The 19,821-nt window shown below is 47.5% G+C and overlaps 1 protein-coding gene and 1 non-coding gene across 3 annotated transcripts in view; one reads left to right on the top strand and one right to left on the bottom strand.

Moving 5' to 3' along the window:
* ULK4 (unc-51 like kinase 4) overlaps positions 1-19,821 on the bottom strand; it is a 400,554-nt gene that overhangs the window by 341,117 nt on the left and 39,616 nt on the right. For both annotated transcript variants that reach the window (XM_066245324.1, XM_066245325.1), the window contains exon 17: positions 17,503-17,581. In XM_066245324.1, coding sequence (XP_066101421.1) covers positions 17,503-17,581 — 79 coding nt within the window. The remainder of the gene's footprint in view (positions 1-17,502; positions 17,582-19,821) is intronic.
* On the top strand, positions 18,825-18,900 carry TRNAI-GAU (transfer RNA isoleucine (anticodon GAU)). Its single transcript has one exon. It is a non-coding gene; the product is annotated as a tRNA-Ile (tRNA).

Raw genomic sequence — 19,821 nt, 5'->3', positions numbered from 1 at the left:
GCCAGTCAATAAAACTGTGACACAGATGCACGGTGACAGCTGAGGACTAGACTGAGTGTAGTGATGACATGGTAAGGTGAGCAAGTGTTGAATCAATATATTTTACACCTGAAACTACTATCATATCATCTAACAACTATACTTAAAAAATAAAGGGTAAATTCAAGTAAATACTCACAAATTAGTAAAGATAAAAATATGACCCAAGTATATGCTATCTACAAGAAACTCACATTAAATATTATACTGGTAGAGGCAGACTGGAAGTAAAGAGATAGGAAAAAAACACTATCTGGAAGCAGTAATCAAAGGAAAGCAGGAATGGCTGTCTTAATTTCTAATAAAGTAGACTTCCGAGCAAAGAAATACCAGAGACCAACAGAAACATTATATAATAATAAAAAGCTCACTCCACCAAGAAAAACACGTCATCCTAAATGTGTATATGCCAAACAAAAAGCTATACCATACATGAAGCAAGAACCGCCAAGAACTGTAAGAAAACAAACCCACAATTATTATTGTGGATTCCAACACCCCTCTCTTGACAACTGATAAAACAACTAGGCAGAAAGTGAACAGAAAACAAAAAAAGGACATAACTAAAATAACACCAACGATCGTATCTCGCCAAGTATGAAACAGGTAATTACTTGCAGATGGCATTATAGGAAATCCCAAGGGATCTAAGAAAAACCCCTAGAATTAATAAATGACTTTGGCAAGACCGCAGGATATAACATCAACATTCAAAATCAATTGTATTTCTACATATTACCAAAGAACACGTGAAGATTTGATAAAAATATCATTTACACTAAAAAAATTAAAAACCGGTGTAAATCTAACAAAACCTATACAGGATCTGTATGCCGAAACCACACAAAGTTGTTTAAGAAATCAAAGATCTAAAGAAATGGAGAGATGAATTTTGTGTATTTTTATTTTCTGTATATTATGTTTTGCCATCCTTAAAAAAAATATATTCTGGCTAGGAGAGAAAGCCTTTTTTTTTTTTTTTACAGAGACAGAGAGAGAGTCAGAGAGAGGGATAGATAGGGACAGACAGACAGGAACAGCGAGAGATGAGACGCATCAATCATTAGTTTTTCATTGAGACACCTTAGTTGTTCATTGATTGCTTTTTCATATGTGCCTTGACCGCGGGCCTTCAGCAGACCGAGTGACCCCTTGCTCACTCGAGCCAGCGACCTTGGGTCCAAGCTGGTGAGCTTTGCTCAAACCAGATGAGCCCGTGCTTAATCTGGCGATCTCAGGGTCTTGAACCTGGGTCCTCCGCATCCCAGTCCGATGCTCTGTCCACTGCACCTCTGCCTGGTCAGGCAAGAAAGCCATTCTTGAAGCTAAGCAAGTCTTGGAAAAGGTAAAGGGCCCATCCAAGAGCATGTCTTTGATAGACAAACTAATCAATCCAGAGCCACACCTCCTCTCTCTGGTCCACGCACCCCAGGAAGCAATACAGCTAGTGCTCGACTTACAACCACAATTGGTTATGACAGACCGGTCGTAACACGATTTGGTTGTAAGTTGAGTAGACTATATGTACAGTACTGTGAAATGATGTTATAAAAATCTTTAAGTCATATTTTATCATAATTTTCTTTTATTATTGTTATATATCATAATTTTCTTTGTTCATTTTATGCCATTTGTATCATCTCTACACCATTTTGTTTCTTATTTTTACATTCATCAGGTTTAAATAAAACACTGCATTACCAGTACAACTGGTTTAATATTTGCAAAGACAATTTCCTCTTGGTAGACATCTTGGGAGGGGTTTTATGAAAAATATCCAAGACACAAAACACAAATTGCTGTACCGAGTCTGGGATAACAGTTGAAATGGTGCACGCGGAAATGGCAGTGCTGCTGCCGGAAGCTGGTCCGCACTGTCGTACGCCCAGCTGGGCAACGCTTGCGCTGCCAGACGCAGAGCAGTCGTGGCTAGCGATTGTGGTCGTAAAGTCGAATGGTCATAAATTGCATAGGTCCTAAGTCGATCAATATTTGTACTGCTCTGCCTTAATCACCCCAGGGCCAGTTACCATGCCACTAGAGTCTATATCTATAACCCAAACCCTGTCAGAACCATCCAGACCAGCCAATCCTGAACTGTTCACCTGCCCGCCTTGCCCTACCTGTGGAAATCCCAGTAAACGCAGGTCTAAGCACTCCCCGCACTCCTGGCTCTGCCTCCTTGGTGGCTTTTCACGTGGCCCTGGATGGCGCATGCCTGTCTCTAGCACCTGTGAGTTGAATCAACTGCGTTTTTTTGAGGCTCTCCTCTGTCTCCTCTTGTAGTCACCCCTGACTGACCATATCATAAACGAATACAAAACAAAGGTGCTACAATATTCATAGACAGGAAGACAACATAGTGAAAATGTCAATTTTCCCCAATGTGTTGGGCTCACTTGAACTCAATTCCTATCAAATCCAAGAAGGAATCTTTTGCAGATATTGACAAGATTATTCTAAAATGTGGAAAGACAAAAGAATTAAAAGAGCCAAAACAATTTCAAAAATGACGAATAAAGTGTTAGAAATTATTCTACCTGGTTTCGAGACTTTTATAGCTACTGTAATCAAGACTGCGCGGCATAGCCAGAGATGGACACATCGGTCCAGGGAACAGAACAGACTGAGAAACAGCTCCGCACAGGAATGGCCCACTGATCTTTGACACAGGTGCAAAAGCAATCCAATGGAGTCTCAGCAAATGGTGCTGGAGCAACTCGCTATCCATAGGAAAAACAAAAAGTAACTCAAAATAGGTCACACACTGGCCCTGGCCGGTTGGCTCAATGGTAGAGTGTCCACCTGGCGTGCAGGAGTCCCGGGTTCGATTCCCAGTCAGGGCACACAGGAGAAGCGTCCATCTGCTTCTCCACCCCTCCCCCTCTCCTTCCTCTCTGTCTCTCTCTTCCCCTCCCTCAGCCAAGGCTCCATTGGAGTAAAGTTGGCCCGGGCGCTGAGGATGGCTCTATGGCCTCTGCCTCAGGTGCTAGAATGGCTCTGGTTGTAACAGAGCGGTGCCCCACATGGGTGGAGCATCGCCCCCTGGTGGGTGTGCCAGGTGGATCCCGGTTGGGTGCATGCGGGAGTCTGTCTGACTGCCTCCCCATTTCCAACTTCAGAAAAAGACAAAAAAAAAAAAAATAGGTCACACACTTAAATGTAAAACAGAAAACTAAGAAAAAAAAAACATATGGTAAAGTCTTCAGAATCTAGACTTAGATAAAAAGTAGACTTGAGCCCTGGCTGGACAGCTCAGTTGGTTAGATCATCATCCTGAAGCACAGAGATCACCAGTTCAATCCCCGGTCAGGGCACATACAGGAACAGATCAACAGGTAATTAAATTGTGGTCCAATCATGCTATGGAATACTATTACACAATAAAAAGGAACAAGATACTGTCATACGCAGCAACCTGGATGACTCTCCAGAGAATTATACTAAACATGGGGGGGAAAAAAGCCAATCCGAAAAGGTTACACACCATATGATTCCATTTACCCAACATTCTCGAAATGACAAAAGTATAGGAATAGAAAACAGATTCGTTGTTGCCAGGGGGTGGGGGACAGGAAGGACATGTGATAGAGGGATGTGGGCATGGTTAAAAAGGGCAGAGTGAGGGTTTGGGCATTGAAACTGTTCCGTTTCCAAGTCGATACCCTGGCTGTAACATTGTAGCACAGTTCTCCAGGATGTTGTCCGATATCCTGGCTGTAACATTGTAGCACAGTTCTCCAGGATGCTGTCCTATATCCTGGCTGTAACATTGTAGCACAGTTCTCCAGGATGTTGTCCAATATCCTGGCTGTACCATTGTAGCATAGTTCTCCAGGATGTTGTCCCATATCCTGGCTGTAACATTGTAGCACAGTTCTCCAGGATGTTGTCGATATCCTGGCTGTAACATTGTAGCACAGTTCTCCAGGATGTTGTCCCATATCCTGGCTGTAACATTGTAGCACAGTTCTCCAGGATGTTGTCGATATCGTGGCTATAGCATTGTAGCACAGTTCTCCAGGATGTTGTCGATATCCTGGCTGTAACATTGTAGCACAGTTCTCCAGGATGTTGTCGATATCCTGGCTGTAACATTGTAGCACAGTTCTCCAGGATGTTGTCAATATCCTGGCTGTAACATTGTAGCACAGTTCTCCAGGATGTTGTCAGATATCCTGGCTGTAACACTGTAGCACAGTTCTCCAGGATATTGCCTTTGGGGGAAACTGCATGAAGCATACACAGTACTTCTCTGTATTACTTCCTACAACCTCATGTGAATCTAGAATGATCTCAAAACAAAGGGTTTAATTTTTTTTTTTTTTTGTCAAACTCATACTAAATTCAAAACCCACATCCAGCTTTCCGCTTCACAAAGTCGGTGACAGGGATTTATAGCGTTTCTCCATTTTATAACCCACTGACTGGCACTCGGGATCAGTAAGCATCACTGAAAATTAAAAACATCTTAGTGCTGCAGATCCTTAAAGAGATAAAACTGTCTGACTGCCTCCAGCATAAGAGAAACTGCTTAGAAGCTCGGCGCCTTGTGAGCAGACAGACACCATATGATCCACGCCGGCAACGGCACAGCACGCCGACATCCCATCCCGCTTAACTCTGGGATAGCATCACACAGGACACAGCAGATAATGTTTCTCGGCACTGTTATTTGGATAGATTTTCCATTTGTTATTTTAAAACTCTAAAGGAATATTAATGTTAAAAAGGAACACTATAATCATGATAAACAAATGTACCACATAAATGACAAATACCAAGGAGAAAAATTCAAACTTTTGGCACTCAAAAATTCCGATACTAAACAGAACAAAGAGGGCAATATATATTGGTTTAGTTCTTCTTCAACCTCAGAAATCCAAGTAATATATGGCTATTGTTCTTAACGCACGTTTTCTTATAGTCTAAAGGCTCGCCTGGCCTTCTAACATTAAAACTGAAAGAGACAAAAATAGGATAGATATACAAATATGATGCTTCAGTTGTGTGCAGTTTTTGAAAAACATAAGTCAAGGAAAATGAGGTTTGGAGGTTTTATTTATACTATTGCACTTTGAGGCATAACCACACCATTCTATTTCCCTAGTGAACACTATCCTTTTGCAGCCACAAGCCTGACTGAGGGACTAATTGCTACAAAAAAAGAATTTAAAATTATATCACTATTCTTAAACTACTTAGAAATCAAACCCATTTTATAACAACGGTGACAGGGTGGAGCCCCCCTTCTGGCTTCAGTTTCATGACCCTGGGCTGAGTCGCTAGTGTGGAAGGCAGGAAGACAGGAAGATGACGAACCAGGAGGAATGCCAGGGCTTGGAAGTTCTGCAGTTATAAAACTAATATTCAAAGACTTGCATGGATAGAATTTGCTCATTCTCTATGCTCACAATACAGTTTTTACTTGTCCGTGTTAATGAGCATACATTAACAACTACAAATAGAAGCTGAATTAAATTCCAGATGCAGAAAGTATCTGACTCTGCCTATTCAGTCAGTATTTAACTGGACCAAAGGGACATTCGTAACACCCTAGTTAACTGCTCCCCGTGGAAGTACAGCCGCAGCCATCGCTCCGTAATCTTTTAAGCCCGAGTCCGTTCTGTGCTCTTGCCTAGCCCCGGAAGGAAGAGCATTCCACCCTCGCAAATGAACAGAGAATCCCGAGAGGCACGTGTGTCCCAAGCGGCTTCTTCCTCAGCACAGCACTGTCGGTGCCCCAGTCACAGCCAGGGGACAGAAAACAGCAGCAGTGTAAGCCTCAGGATCCTTTCTGAAATCTTCTACTGAATCTCAGATTCTTTGGGAACCGGTATCTCTGATTAAGTGTTGGCAGGTAAAACCACACCTGTAGACTCCTCATTTTCACAAGTATTGGTTTAAAAAAGTGAGACAGAGAGAAAGAGAGAGAACAAACAAACTCTGGAGACGTAAAGGAAGGCCCACGAGGCAGGAGGAGAAGGTGGCTCCCCTGTTTGACCAGATAAAATTCTGCTCCGTATTTAATAACTGAAAGTGGACTGCAGTGTTGCTGCAGTGTTTGTAAGAAGCTCTCTCTGTGACATCCTGACATCAAACTGTTAATATCATCTTCTGTAAACACAGTCTTTCATCTCTAATTCTCTGCATTGGTGATTGGGTAACCGCACATAAATTGGCATCTATAATTGGCACCTAACTCCTAAAACTAGATAATCAGGAAGAAGAAAGGACTGCTATCTTGTCATTTCCCTGTTGAGACCTAAAAATAAAGAACCTATTACTGGTAGATTCCTTCTCTTAAAGTTAATGAACTGTCAAGAAAAGCAAATAAAATACATCAGTAGTGTATGTGTGTGTGTGTGTGTGTGGTGTGTGTGTTTTATTCAGTAAGAGGAGGAGAGGCAGAGAGACAGACTCCCACATGCATCCCGACCAGGATCCACCTAGCAAGTTCACTAGGGGGCAATGCTCTGCCCATCTAAGGTGTTGCTCCATTGCTCAGCAACTGAGCTCTTCTTAGCACCTGAAGAGCCACCCTCAGTACCCAGGGCCAACTTGCTCCAATCAAGCCATGGCTACAGAAGGCAGGGGAAGAGAGAGAGAGAGTCACACACACACACACACACACACACACACATGCAAGAGGAGGAGGGATGAAGAAGCAGATGGGTGCTTCTCCTGTGTGCCCTGACCAAGAATCGAACCTGGGACTTCCACACGCCAGGCCGATGCTCTACCACTGAGCCAGCCGGCCAGGGCCTCAGTAGGTTTTTTATCCAGCCATTTACAGTCATATAAAAAGTTTGGAAGCACTAGTTACACAAAATACCAACTTTCTATGTTCTGTTTTGTTTTGTTTTGTTTTAATTAGAGATCAACAATTTTCAACTGTAAAAGAAATCTGTCATTTTGGTTACCAGTAATCCAGCCCCTCTTCCTAACATTGCTCAGACTCCTTTTGGGAAAATACTTTTCCTGCACTGTGTTTAGTCTGTGGGATTACAAAACAAGCATTCTGCCCTCCAAAAATGGAAGCTGAAAGGGTCCCTGGCCCCCTTGGAAACATCTTTTCTCCCACCGTGTGGCACAGTCACGGGTAGGGTCATGACCGAAACTCCGCCAGCAAGGCTCTCGGCTCAGAAATCGGAAGTGAGTGGAAGGACAGGGAGGAAGGGGACAGCGGAAGTCCACTCATTCATCTCAGCAGGGGCCCCACGCAGGACTCCGAGAGGGGCCTGCTCCACGGGCCTCCTGGGGCTCCCCGGCCCTGACGTCCACTCGTTCATCCCAGCAGGGGCCCCACGAGGACTCCAAGACGGGCCTGCTCCACGGGCCTCCTGGGGTTTCCCGGCCCTGACTGGTCCCGACCCTCTCTACAGCATTGACCCTGCCCGTGTCCTCCTAAGGCAGAGCCCGATTGAAGAGTGGGGACAGCACTGCACTGTCAGTCGCCTCCCTTCCTAGACCACACAGATATCCCCAGCTCCCTCGGAGTTGGATGGGCCAGTGTGACTCGTCCCAGGCAATGCCTGAACGTAGAAATGACGTGCGCATCCCTGAGTCAACGCTCCGTACTCTCTCCCCGCCCTGGGAAACCCGGGCACCGTGCTGGATGGAGATGCTATCTGCGAGGGAAACGCCTGGATGCTGAGGTCAGCCGCCCTCAGAGCCTCTGACTCTACTTACTGATTAGAATGGGACAGTAGACCAGCTGCCAGGGGCTGTCCTGATTTGCCTCAGTAAAGACGCCAGGTCTGAAACTGTAGCTACAACAGGCATCATTGCCTGAGTGAATCTGCAATAATCTGTAGTCATTCTCTACGACCCGCACGGCTTCACGCCGACCTAGCAGGCACGCCGCATCGGGATGTGGTGGGACACTCAGTCCTTGCACCTCCAGTCCTCAGTGGCCCTGATCCCTAGTCACTGACCCCAGGGGTACGGTCTGCTTTGGGTTACTGTCACTGGGGGTGCAGGCAGAGCAGGTGTTCCAGTCCCAAGGGCTTTTGCTTGGTCTAAACAGTCCATGACCCAGTGGTCAGGGTTCCACTGTGGGAGTCTTGCCGTTACTTAGTATAGCTTTTCTTACTGCATGTTCTACGATGAGAAGAACAATCATAAAAAGCAAGGACAAGGCTGTACACAGGCTCGGCAAGGTGGGCCGCCACTCACCAGGGCTGACGTGGCTACTGCCACTGCTGAGTGCCCAGCTGGCCATGGACAGAAGCCAGCACAGGACTCGACGCGGCTCCGTGTCCTGGAAGGCCAGCGGCCATCCCTGGCGGGCTGATCCACTTTAACCCTCGGATCACAGAAGGGACATGTTGTCCTCATGGGAACGGGGGCCTACTCCAGGTACGGATTAGCCATCCCTGCCCCCTGCCCACACCAGCACCCATGGCACTGCCCCTCTCAAGCAACCCCCCAAATGCAGCTCCTTCGGGGCCCCAGCAGCCACAGCCCCCCCACCCTCCTTCTCGGTGGGCCGAGAGGTAAGAACAAGTCCAATCTTACCAACCCTGGACGACCGCTCCAGCCCTCACAGTCAGTGACTCCTTTGTAAATAAACCATCACTGAATTATCCCAACTTGAGCACACCATGTGTTAGAAACTATGGCTTATATAACCTCCTTTGAAAGGGTTCATTTTCCAGTTTTTCCTGTAAGGGCTTGTGAAAGCAAATATTGGAAATGACAGCATCCACCCAACAGCTGGATTCATCCTTTCTTTCTTGGAAAAGAAGGCTGTTGGAATGCCAATATCGTATACTTTGACCAATGAATAAGTGATAAGGTTTCATTTTGAGTAGCAGCCATTTAAGCTTCACAGACTATTAGCTTTATAGTTGGAGGGGGGGGTGGATTTGCTCAAATTTAGAAAAGAAACTGTTGGAATTGCCAGGGACAATGGATTCATACGTCACCTCAGTATCAGAGAACTGGCCTCCGAACTCCGCCTCCTGACCGCCCGCCACGTGGTGGTGCTCACCGGCGGCTGCGTGGCTGAGGGAAGGCAGGGCAAAGCCAGACCCTTGCCGCCAGCGGGGCCTCGCTCTCCAATCTCCCTACACCGATGGGAACAGGACCGTGCTGTTCTGGCCAGTGTCTCTGCCGGAGTGGGGGGCTGCGGCCAGGACGCTCAGCTGCTCGAGGGATGGAACACACCCCTCCTTCCACCCTAACTCACTTCCCTCTGGCAACCACGGACTGCAGCCGACAGAGGTGGGGGAGATGCTGGCTCAGGCAGAGGGAGCCACAGCAGACATGGACGCCAGGACCTCCGCCCTCTGCCGGAAGCTCCCCCCTTCTGTACCTAACATGAGCACCTACTGCTAGAGATGATGTCTATGTCGATATGTCTGGTGGAAACTATACATATATATATATATATATATATCTTGAGGACTAAAAGACATTTTTATTTTGGAACAGAACACGATTATGCCCACTACATAAATGTTTTCTTGAGAAACCAAGTTACCATTGTCCGTTGTCCTTTATTAAAACCGAGTCTTTACCGTGGTGGAATAGGTGACATATATGGCACAAAGAACATGACTCCAGTACGGCAGTTCTGAGCTTGCTATATATAACTACTACTATTTACTTGTTACTATATTCTTTTTTTTTTTTTTTTTTTTTTTGTATTTTTCTGAAGCTGGAAACGGGGAGGCAGTCAGACAGACCCCCGCATGCGCCCGACCGGGATCCACCCGGCACGCCCACCGGGGGCGATGCTCTGCCCATCCGGGGAGTCGCTCTGTTGCGACCAGAGCCACTATAGCGCCTGGGGCAAAGGCCATGGAGCCATCCCCAGCGCCAGGGCCATCTTTTGCTCCAATGGAGCCTTGGCTGCAGGAGGGGAAGAGAGAGAGAGGAAGGAGAGGGAGAGGTGTGGAGAAGCAGATGAGCACTTCTCCTGTGTGCCCTGGCCGGGAATCGAACCCGGGACCTCCGCACGCCAGGCCGACACTCCACCACTGAGCCAACCGGCCAGGGCCTTGTTACTATATTCTTTCTTTTTTTTTTTTTTTTTTTCCATTTTTTCATTTTTCTGAAGCTGGAAACGGGGAGAGACAGTGAGACAGACTCCCGCATGCGCCCGACCGGGATCCACCCGGCACGCCCACCAGGGGCGACGCTCTGCCCATCCTGGGCGTCGCCATATTGCGACCAGAGCCACTCTAGCGCCTGAGGCAGAGGCCACAGAGCCATCCCCAGCACCCGGGCCATCTCTGCTCCAATGGAGCCTTGGCTGCGGGAGGGGAAGAGAGAGACAGAGAGGAAAGCGTGGCGGAGGGGTGGAGAAGCAAATGGGCGCTTCTCCTGTGTGCCCTGGCCGGGAATCGAATCCGGGTCCTCCGCACACTAGGCCAACGCTCTACCGCTGAGCCAACCGGCCAGGGCCACTATATTCTTAATAGTCATCTCTTCAACACTCCTCAAATAACAGAAATACAGAAGCGGCTCATTTTAAATTGCATTTTTCTGCTTCAGGGATCAACTCTGATTAGCTGTGTTTCTGCAATTCTTTCCCTCACCAATTCTCTTTCCATGTTTCTTCATCTAATAGAAAATTAAATGTGATGCTTTGCTAGGTTCCCAAGGATTACTAAATTACACCACATTCAAATACATAAGCCTCACAACTGCAGCCCTAAAAATACTGTAACAAAGGTATATTCACAGTTTGGATAAAATGAGCATAAAAATTAGTCAAAGCTAAAAACACAGAAGCTAAAAAATTGTTCCACAAGATGTCAGGTAGGAAATTAAATGAATTCTATCATTATAAAATATTAGAAAGCATGCCTTTTAAGAATCCTTTGATGTGAGATGTTTCATTTGTATGCAGAGTGATTCGAATGTGGCAGGTCCCCAAATGACACTCTTGTCAGCATCCTGGCCTAATGTGACAGGCCCGGCCGGGTCCACTCCATTCTGCACGAAGACCTCAATGCTGTTCCCCTCATTTCATCATTCTCAACAAATGCGTTTCTCATGCCGTCCAAAAACTAACCGGAAACGACGTTTATTCAGCAGGGAGCTACAAGGGCAGATTCACGGACACTAACAACGTGAGGTGTATAAATGGTACCGGTCTCTGCTCAGGGCCAACAAGCCAGAGGCAGCCACAGCGCCTGGCGTGAAGATGGCACCTACAGCCCTGCCCCCCGGCTGCGGAGGAGACAGCCGACATAGCCGCGGAGCGCATGATCACCATGGAAACGGGGAAGCAGGAACCCAGCAAACAGGTCCTGCTTTCAGGAGAACATCTGGAACCACGTCTACAGAATGCCATCAACGGGAAGAGCCTGCTCAAGTGCAGGGTTGAGAAAGAGAAGTATTAACGAGAACGTGGTTGGCTGATTGAAAGTCCCCCTCCTCCCAGCCGGGGAACACTCTGGCCGCGCGTCACGCACACTGGCAAACACGTGACACCGTGGTTAACCGAGTCCTGAGGGCGGGCCAGGTTGAAACAGCACTTTATCCAAAGCAGAGAGAGGTCATTTTCCCTGAGGTTCTGGTGGAAAATCTATGTTTCTCTCCGCTTCCTGCTGCCCTGCCAAGCAGTGGAGGTAAGCCTGCTCCTCCCTTGAGTGTCTGCTGAGCGAGACGAGGACGGTCTCCTTACTGCCGCCACCACGCCACACTCGGTCTTGCTGTGGGACCTGTGACCTGGGGCCTCACGTATCATATTACAGCCCCTTCTCCTCAGTGCCCTTCACACCTGAACCCCCCGCTGTCACTCTTCCTGTCCACTGGGGACGTCAGCTCCTGGCTCACCACCTTCCTCTCCACGTGTCCTCCTGTCCTCGCCTCAGCAGAGCGCACACCCGTGAGGACAAGCCGGCACCTGGACCACACAGTCCCTTAACTCACCTCTCGGGTCCCTGCTGCCCCACACCCACCTCAGCCACCCAGCCACACGCAGGGACCCTGACAGCGTCTCCTTCTCAAATTCACTCTCCAACCTCCTCTCACGTCTTTTCAAGATCCTTATTCAAAGCCCTCCAGCAATGATTATTTTTTTAACTCAACAAGACCATCCAAGCCAAGGAGCCTATACCACCTTCTTTCCCACACAGACCGGGTTCTGGGTGTTAGACTCAAAACCACGGGCGACGCAGGAGAGGGTCTGCAAGCAGCCACTCCCCCCCTCCAGCCGGGAGAGGGCCCGGGGGCGGCCGCCCTCCCCCTCCAGCCGGGAGAGGGCCCAGAAGCGGCCACTCCCTTCCTCCAGCCGGGAGAGGGTCCGGGGGGCGGCTGCTCTCCCCCTCCAGCCGGGAGAGGGTCCGGGGGCGGCCGCCCTCCCCCTCCAGCCAGGAGAGGGCCCGGGGGCGGCCGCCCTCCCCCTCCAGCCGGGAGAGCCGCTCCCCCCCTCCAGCCGGGAGAGGGTCTGGGGGCGGCTGCTCTCCCCCTCCAGCTGGGAGAGGGTCTGGGGGCGGCCGCTCTCCCCCTCCAGCCGGGAGAGGGTCTGGGGGCGGCCACTCCCCCCCTCCAGCTGGGAGAGGGTCTGGGGGCGGCCACTCCCCCCCTCCAGCTGGGAGGGGGTCCGGAAGCAGCCACTCTCTCCCTCCAGCGGACTCAACCCTCCCACTCAACCCTCCCGACTGAAACCGGGCATCTTCTGGAGATCCTTCTGGAGATCGGCACACAACCAGGCAAACCGGTTCCTTCCGCCTCACTCACAGCCTCGGTTTCTGTGAAACCCGATCCTTTCCCTAGTGAACCAGCTACTCCCATCTCTGCCATGACCTGTCCCCGTCCTCTCCTCTGCCTCAAATCCCCTGAGCGTTCCTTCCCCTCCCTCTGACGGTGACCTTGATGAGCTCCATTGTCAGACGCGCCCCCAAACCTTACCCCCCACCCCAGCTACCTTTATTCATCTTCCCTTCCTGTGGTAGCAGATGAAGTGTCCCTTCCCTGAGCGAAGGCCAGTTACCCTGGTGAGTCCCCGCTGCCCATTACACACCTTCCGTTAGCCCCGTCCGGCCTCTGCCTCCCTCCGGAGGGACCCTCTCCCACCAGCAGGAAATGTGCCTCGCCCTCACAACCAGACCTCGTCTGCTCGCCTCTGGTGTTCTGGACAGCCACTGCGATCTGGCTTCTGTCGCACGCGTCCCTACAAACACTCGTCTTGCCAAATCCCATCAACATCTCTGTTTTCAACTTAACAGAACTCTGGAAAGAGTAAGAAGAAATGACCGCTCCCTCCTCCAGAGCACAGGACCCTCTCTTCCCTCCCCTGACGCGCTCTCCTGAGTGTCCCCCCCACGTGCCCGCTGGTCCTCCGCAGCCCCCTTTACTGTTTCCACCGTCTCTGTGGGACGCCCGTGTCCGTGCCGCAGCTCCCCGAGGACAGACACGACGGCTGTCCCACGTGCGGTGCCTCCAGCACCTCTCCCGTTACTTGGCTCGAAGAAAGAGCCCATGAAATATATGCTGACTAGATGCAAAAACCGTAAACCTCAGGAATCTCGGTCTATACCTAACACCCCATAAAAAATTAACACAAGATGAATCATCAGCCTAAATATAAAATCTAAAACTACAAGAATTTTAGAGAGAACCATAGGAGAAACGTTTTTTGACCTTGGGTTAGACATAGATTTTTTTTTTATTTTATTTTTTTAAGATATGACATCAAAAGCATGATCCATGAAGAGAAATTTTATACCCTGAACTTCATTGAAATTCAGAACTTTGCTTTGGATGACACTGTAAAGAGGATGAAACAACAAGCCACAGACTGGGAGGAAATACTGGAAACCATAGTATGTGATAAAGGACACGTCCAGAATATATAAAAAACTCTAAGCTATTGACAGGTACTTAGATACACAGCTAAACAGTGATGGACAGGCAGGTAGATGATTGACAGATAGATAAAGAGATAGATAGACAAACAGATAATACTCAACGCTCAGTAATAAGAAAACAAACCATTTCAATTTCCCCAAACTGAGCTGCTCTATACCCACCCAGTCTCATCCCTTCTGACCATGTTTCCCAGCTTCAAAGTGAACTGGATTTTCACTAGTGACACCCAGATCATGAGGCCTCTACTGTGCTACACTGCCTGCATTGTACTTTCTCACCAAGTTAAGCTTGATGTTGGTAAATACAAATGTAAATAAATAAAACATACATTAATGTAGGACTAAAACATATATATATACACACACACACACACACACACACATATATAAACTCATTAGGTTCTTAATTTTAAAAAAATTCTCATTGAACACTTAATGGGATTACTAAGGCACCAATGCAAAACTGGTCTATAAAAGGAAATAATCATTTTTCCTTGCCTTTGCTAAATAAATCGTATTTTAGAATAACCAATTAGTTGATACGGGAAAGTTCTTGTGTAAGACAAAACCCCAGTTTAAATGAGAAAGGAACTGTAGAATGAGAAAATGATTGTTACTGCAACCGTAAAGGACTAATGCACCTGAGCAATGATCATCAATGACGCTAAAACCATTAAGTAACAGAGTGATGGGGAAGTCCACGGTGCTGAGGCTGACAACACCTGCAGGCCAGAGCGGACCTGCAGCACTACCAGTGAGGCTGCCAGACACCGCCCGCCTGTCCCTGTGAGAACAGGGAACACACAACGCCAGCTGTGAAGCATTCCCACCCGCCCTCCGTACAACTGAACTTGAACCTAATCAAGGCTGCACACCTAACCAGCAGTTCACGGGAAGTACAGGTGATAGAGGACCATCTTCAAGAACCCTCAAAGTTTAGAATAAAGTGTCTGACATTCCAGCTGTGGCTACAATGGACAATTTGTCTTTAACAAATAAATGGCACTAAAAAATAATAGGGAAATGTGTGAAACTGAGAGTAAAGAGTCACACTATCGAAATGCAATGCAGGACTTAATTCAACCGTGGCCCGATGAAAAAGTAGAAAAGGACACGCAGGGAACCATCAGGAAAGCTGAACACTGACAGGATATTGATGACATTCCCTCAATGGGCCACTATTGATTTGGGTGGGTGTGATAATGGTACTGTGGGTTTATTTTTTTTGAATCCTTTTCTATTAGATACACATACTGAAGTATTTATGAGTAAAATATGTCTGGAATTAAAACAAAAAAACTATAGCGAGAGAAAGAGAAGGAGGGAAAGAAGGAGGGAGAGAGGAGGAGGAGAGAAAGAAGGAGGGAGGAAAAGAAAGGAGGAGAGAGAGAAGGAGGGAGAGAAAGAAGGAGGGAGAGAGAAGGAGGAGAGAGAAAAGGAGAGAGAAGAGGAGAAACAGAAGGAGGAGATAGAAAGGGAGAGAGAACGAGGGGAGAGAGAACGAGGGAGATGAGACAAGATGGGAAGGAGGGGGCAGGAGATAAGATGACAAACAGGATTGGCAATGTGCTAATAATTGCTGGGAATGAGTGACAGCTCGTTATTCCAGTCTCTACTGTCATGTATGTGGACATTTTCTATTAACAAAAACCTTGAATGAAGGCGTCCAATTGGAAATGTCTGTTAATATTCTTCCAGCTCTAAATTTTTGGGTTCTATATTCAATTTCCTAAAACATATCTGCTGCATGCTTGAAACTACACATATGTACCAAAATATCAGGGATATTTCTTAAAAGTTATTACATACACGAACCACCATGATAAATGTGTTATCCAGGAGGAAAAGCCTAAGAATCAAGCTATTTTTCTGTGGAAAAGATAAAGTCAGTAAGTGCTTCTAAACACACAGAAGAGGTGATGACCAGCTCTTTCCGGTAGCCGCCCACAGCAGACTCAGGGGACGGGAACCGGAGCTACACCTAAGGACAGTACGACGACTCCCCCGTCTCTCCTGCCTCTTGTTAACCAATCACACTGGCACACGTGCCTATCATTCTTTTAACCATTTACTACATCTTTCAACACTAATTAGGTGCTTTAAATACATATTACGTTGCTGCTAGGCATTGTGGGAAACAAAAATGAATAATAAAATGAGGTTCCGAAATGTCTGTAGGATCTTCAAATACAATTTTTATTGCCCATACTGGAGAAATCAGGACTCATCTCATATCTGAAATTTTATTACTAATTTATTGAAAATGACCCACGACCACGCAGCTGAGGGTTACACAGAAATCTGGTCTCAAGAGCGCGGCACCTCAGCCTCGCCGACGGGCTTCACTGGGTTCCCAAATCTGACTGCACTTTTCTGGAGAGGATGCCTTGGCCCTCGTTAATCTCAAATGGTATTAATCACCAATGGAATGCAACTGCATTTCATAGAGCAGAAACTCAAATTTTAAGAAAGGAAAAAAAAAAACCCGAAAGATGAAACATAGTACCATATCTATGCTAAGCCTGCTTCTTAGATCAAGTCTTAAACTGGAGAGACTTGGTTTGCAGTGTTTGAGTGCCCTCTAGTGGCTGCTTCAGGTATCACAGACAACTGAATAAGAAGGCATCACGCAGTAACACACCTGGCTGTTTCCAATTCCTCTGTAAACTCCTCATTACCCAACAAGACTCAGGTCTCAATGGAGTGTGCTTAATTCATAACAGTGGCTAAATATACATGAGAGCTAAATATACATGTGTGCTTTTTTTAATGAAATAAGTATGATTTTTCCCAAGTTTCATTTCAAATTACTCAAACATTGGCAAATGTGACAAATGTCCTGCAGGGAACCGCGCAGGAATAAAGGATGCGGAGGCTCTGGAGTCGGATGAACGCCCTCTGCCTCTCTCTACGGAGGCGGCAGCGGCAGCAGGAGCTCGATGTTTAATAAGGGGCAGCCACAGGAGGTAGGGAAACACTTTGACAGGCACCCAGTCTGGGGAGGGGGAAGTGCTAGCCCAAGGGCACAGGGACGCATGTGGCTCAGGAACTGCCGGGCCAAATGTTCTGGGTGGAGGTGGCAATAGCAACTACCAGGGACCGGGCCACAGGCAGGGAGCGCGTATTCTGGGCACACTGCCCAGGGCGACTGACAGCCCCGGGTTACCACAGACGCCCTCTGCCCAGACCTGCAGGAATTCCCACAGCTGCAGCCACAGGGAGAGCCAAGCCCAAAGACCCCACAGGGGGTGTGCGCAGCCTCTCAGCTCCAGCCTGGGCCAAGGGTCTGTCTTCCTAGACTCTGTGCACAAGCTCCCCCACCCCACCCCACCCCCGCGTCTCCACCTTCCATGACGTCTACCGACGTGCAACGGGCCTTACGCAACATCGGTGATATGACCGGCACAGCCCACAGGCCTGCGGCTCTGCCACACCACCTTTAATAACACAGCGTTTTATACGTTCAGCTGTATTTAAGCCTAAAGGTCGAATGAGTTTCCCGTTTTACAACAGCTGGCACAATTCCACAGAGAAGGTTGTGAAGGTCAATGAAATCTGCACATTCTAAATAAGTTACAAAATGAAGAACAATCTTTTCTGTCATTCATAACATTTCAGTAATAAAAGTAATTACCTCAATAACAGGTGTATTTTCTTGAAGTTCAGCTGTGTGTGAGGCCAGTAAACCAATCACGCGAGCAACCTTGGCCCGTCTATGAACAGAGAGAAAACAGTCTTTGAAAGGAGAGCCAGGGACGGAGGAAACCAGCCCCCAGGACAGTTACACTGACCAATTATGAGCATTAACATGAGATAAAAATAGAATGAGCAGGCCCTGGCCAGTTGGCTCAGTGGTAGAGCGTCAGCCTGGCGTGCAGGAGTCCCAGGTTCGATTCCTGGCCAGGGAACACAGGAGAAGCGCCCATCTGCTTCTCCACCCCTTCCCCTCTCCTTCCTCTCTTTGTCTCTCTCTTCCTCTCCTGCAGCTGAGGCTCCATTGGAGTGAAGTTAGCCGAGCACTGAGGATGGCTCCATGGCCTCTGCCTCAGGTGCTAGAATGGCTCTGATTGCGGCAGAGCGACGCCCCAGATGGGCAGAGCATCGCCCCCTGGTGGGCATGCCGGGTGGATCCCAGTCAGGCGCATGTGGGAGTCTGTCTGACTCCCCGTTTCCAACTTCAGAAAAATACAAAAAAAAAAAAAAAAAAGGAATGAGCAAGGCGAGCCTGTACTGCCCCACGTACAGAGCCCAGAGGAACATTTGAGTATTGGGGAGACCAGGACAGCAGGCCCTCTGCAGTCCTGTTTGTAGAAGTGACAAATGGAACAAGTTGTGCTTTTTCAGTAAAATGGAAAACAACATTTTCAAAAGGTCTTAACCAGAGAGAAGGACATACCAATTAACCCTTTTACTTCTGAGTAAGAGGTATTTGGCTAACGGTCTCTATTTGTTAGCAGACCAGTGATTTTATATATAAGTGGTAAATAATGTCAGAAGTGTTAAACATATACAGGGTGGGGCAGAAGTACGCTTACAGTTATGAGTACTTGAAACAGAGTTTATTCTTGTATTATTATTTTCCACACATACAACTGTAGACCTACTTTTGTCTCACACTATGTATATATCCACTTTAATACAAAGTTTTACAACCGTTAAGTCTTACAAATCTTGTTCTATTTTAATAAATACTAGTAAATAATAGTTTTAGTGAGGTGTTTGTTTCATTATCCAGAAGAACAGAAAGCCAATAAATTATTACATATCACTTCAGGTGACCTGACAAAGTTTATTGGTTGTAAAAAAAAAAATAGTTTTTATAAGAATCTTTTATTTTAGTTTGAAAAAGAATGGGTAGGAGTGAGCTGGTGAGTGTGAGCTGCTCAGAGGCACCCGCACGCCGTCGGGGCTGACCAGCCAGGCAGCCTTCACTCTTCAGGTTCTGAAAACAACTAGGCCCTGGCCAGTTGGCTCAGTGGTAGAGCGTCGGCCTGATGTGCAGAAGTCCTGGGTTCGATTCCCGGCCAGGGCACACAGGAGAAGCGCCCATCTGCTTCTCCACCCCCCACCCTCTCCTTCCTCTCTGTCTCTCTCTTCCCCTCCTGCAGCCAAGGCTCCATTGGAGCAAAGATGGCCCGGGCGCTGGGGATGGCTCCTTGGCCTCTGCCCCAGGCGCTAGAGTGGCTCTGGTCGCAACAGAGCGACGCCCGGAGGGGCAGAGCGTCGCCGCCCCCGCCCCTGGTGGGCGTGCCGGGTGGATCCCGGTCGGGCGCATGCGGGAGTCTGTCTGACTGTCTCTCCCTGTTTCCAGCTTCAGAAAAATACAAAAAAAGAAAAAAAAAAGAAAAAAGAAAACAACTAGGCCGGAGCCCCAGGAGGGAAGCAGGTCAGACTCAGAGAGGAACCGCAGGGAGGCGCTCGTGTTGTTCAACCTCTGAAACACAGAAACAGTTCCTATGGATTCCAATCCTTCTCCAATTAGCTATTCAAATCTCTTACTACGCAGATTAAAGAAGACCTCGTGGATGGGAGGGGGAGGGGCACAAAGAAAACTAGATAAAAGGTGACGGAGGACAATCTGACTTTGGGTGATGGGTATGCAACATAAGTGAATGACAAGATAATCTGGACATGTTTTCCTTGAATATATGTACCCTGATTTATTGATGTCACCCCATTAACATTAATAAAAATTTATAAAAATTAAAAAAAAAAAGACCTCGGCATGGTATGAAAAAGACTTGGTAGGACATTGGACCAAAAGTTACAAGCTACAAATTCAAAACTTTTATGCATTAAATGGCACTAGCAACACAGTGAAAAGTCAACCCACAGAATGTGAGAAAATGTTTGTAAATCATATATGAATAAAGTAATCTGTTATAAGGAGAGAGAAACTTATAAAATTGCATTACATTATTCTATTTGTTTTTCTGTATGCTGAACGAAGCCA

Source organism: Saccopteryx bilineata, chromosome 10, assembly GCF_036850765.1.
Source record: "Saccopteryx bilineata isolate mSacBil1 chromosome 10, mSacBil1_pri_phased_curated, whole genome shotgun sequence".
Lineage (NCBI taxonomy): Eukaryota > Metazoa > Chordata > Mammalia > Chiroptera > Emballonuridae > Saccopteryx > Saccopteryx bilineata.
This window is presented reverse-complemented; position numbering and strand designations above follow the sequence as displayed.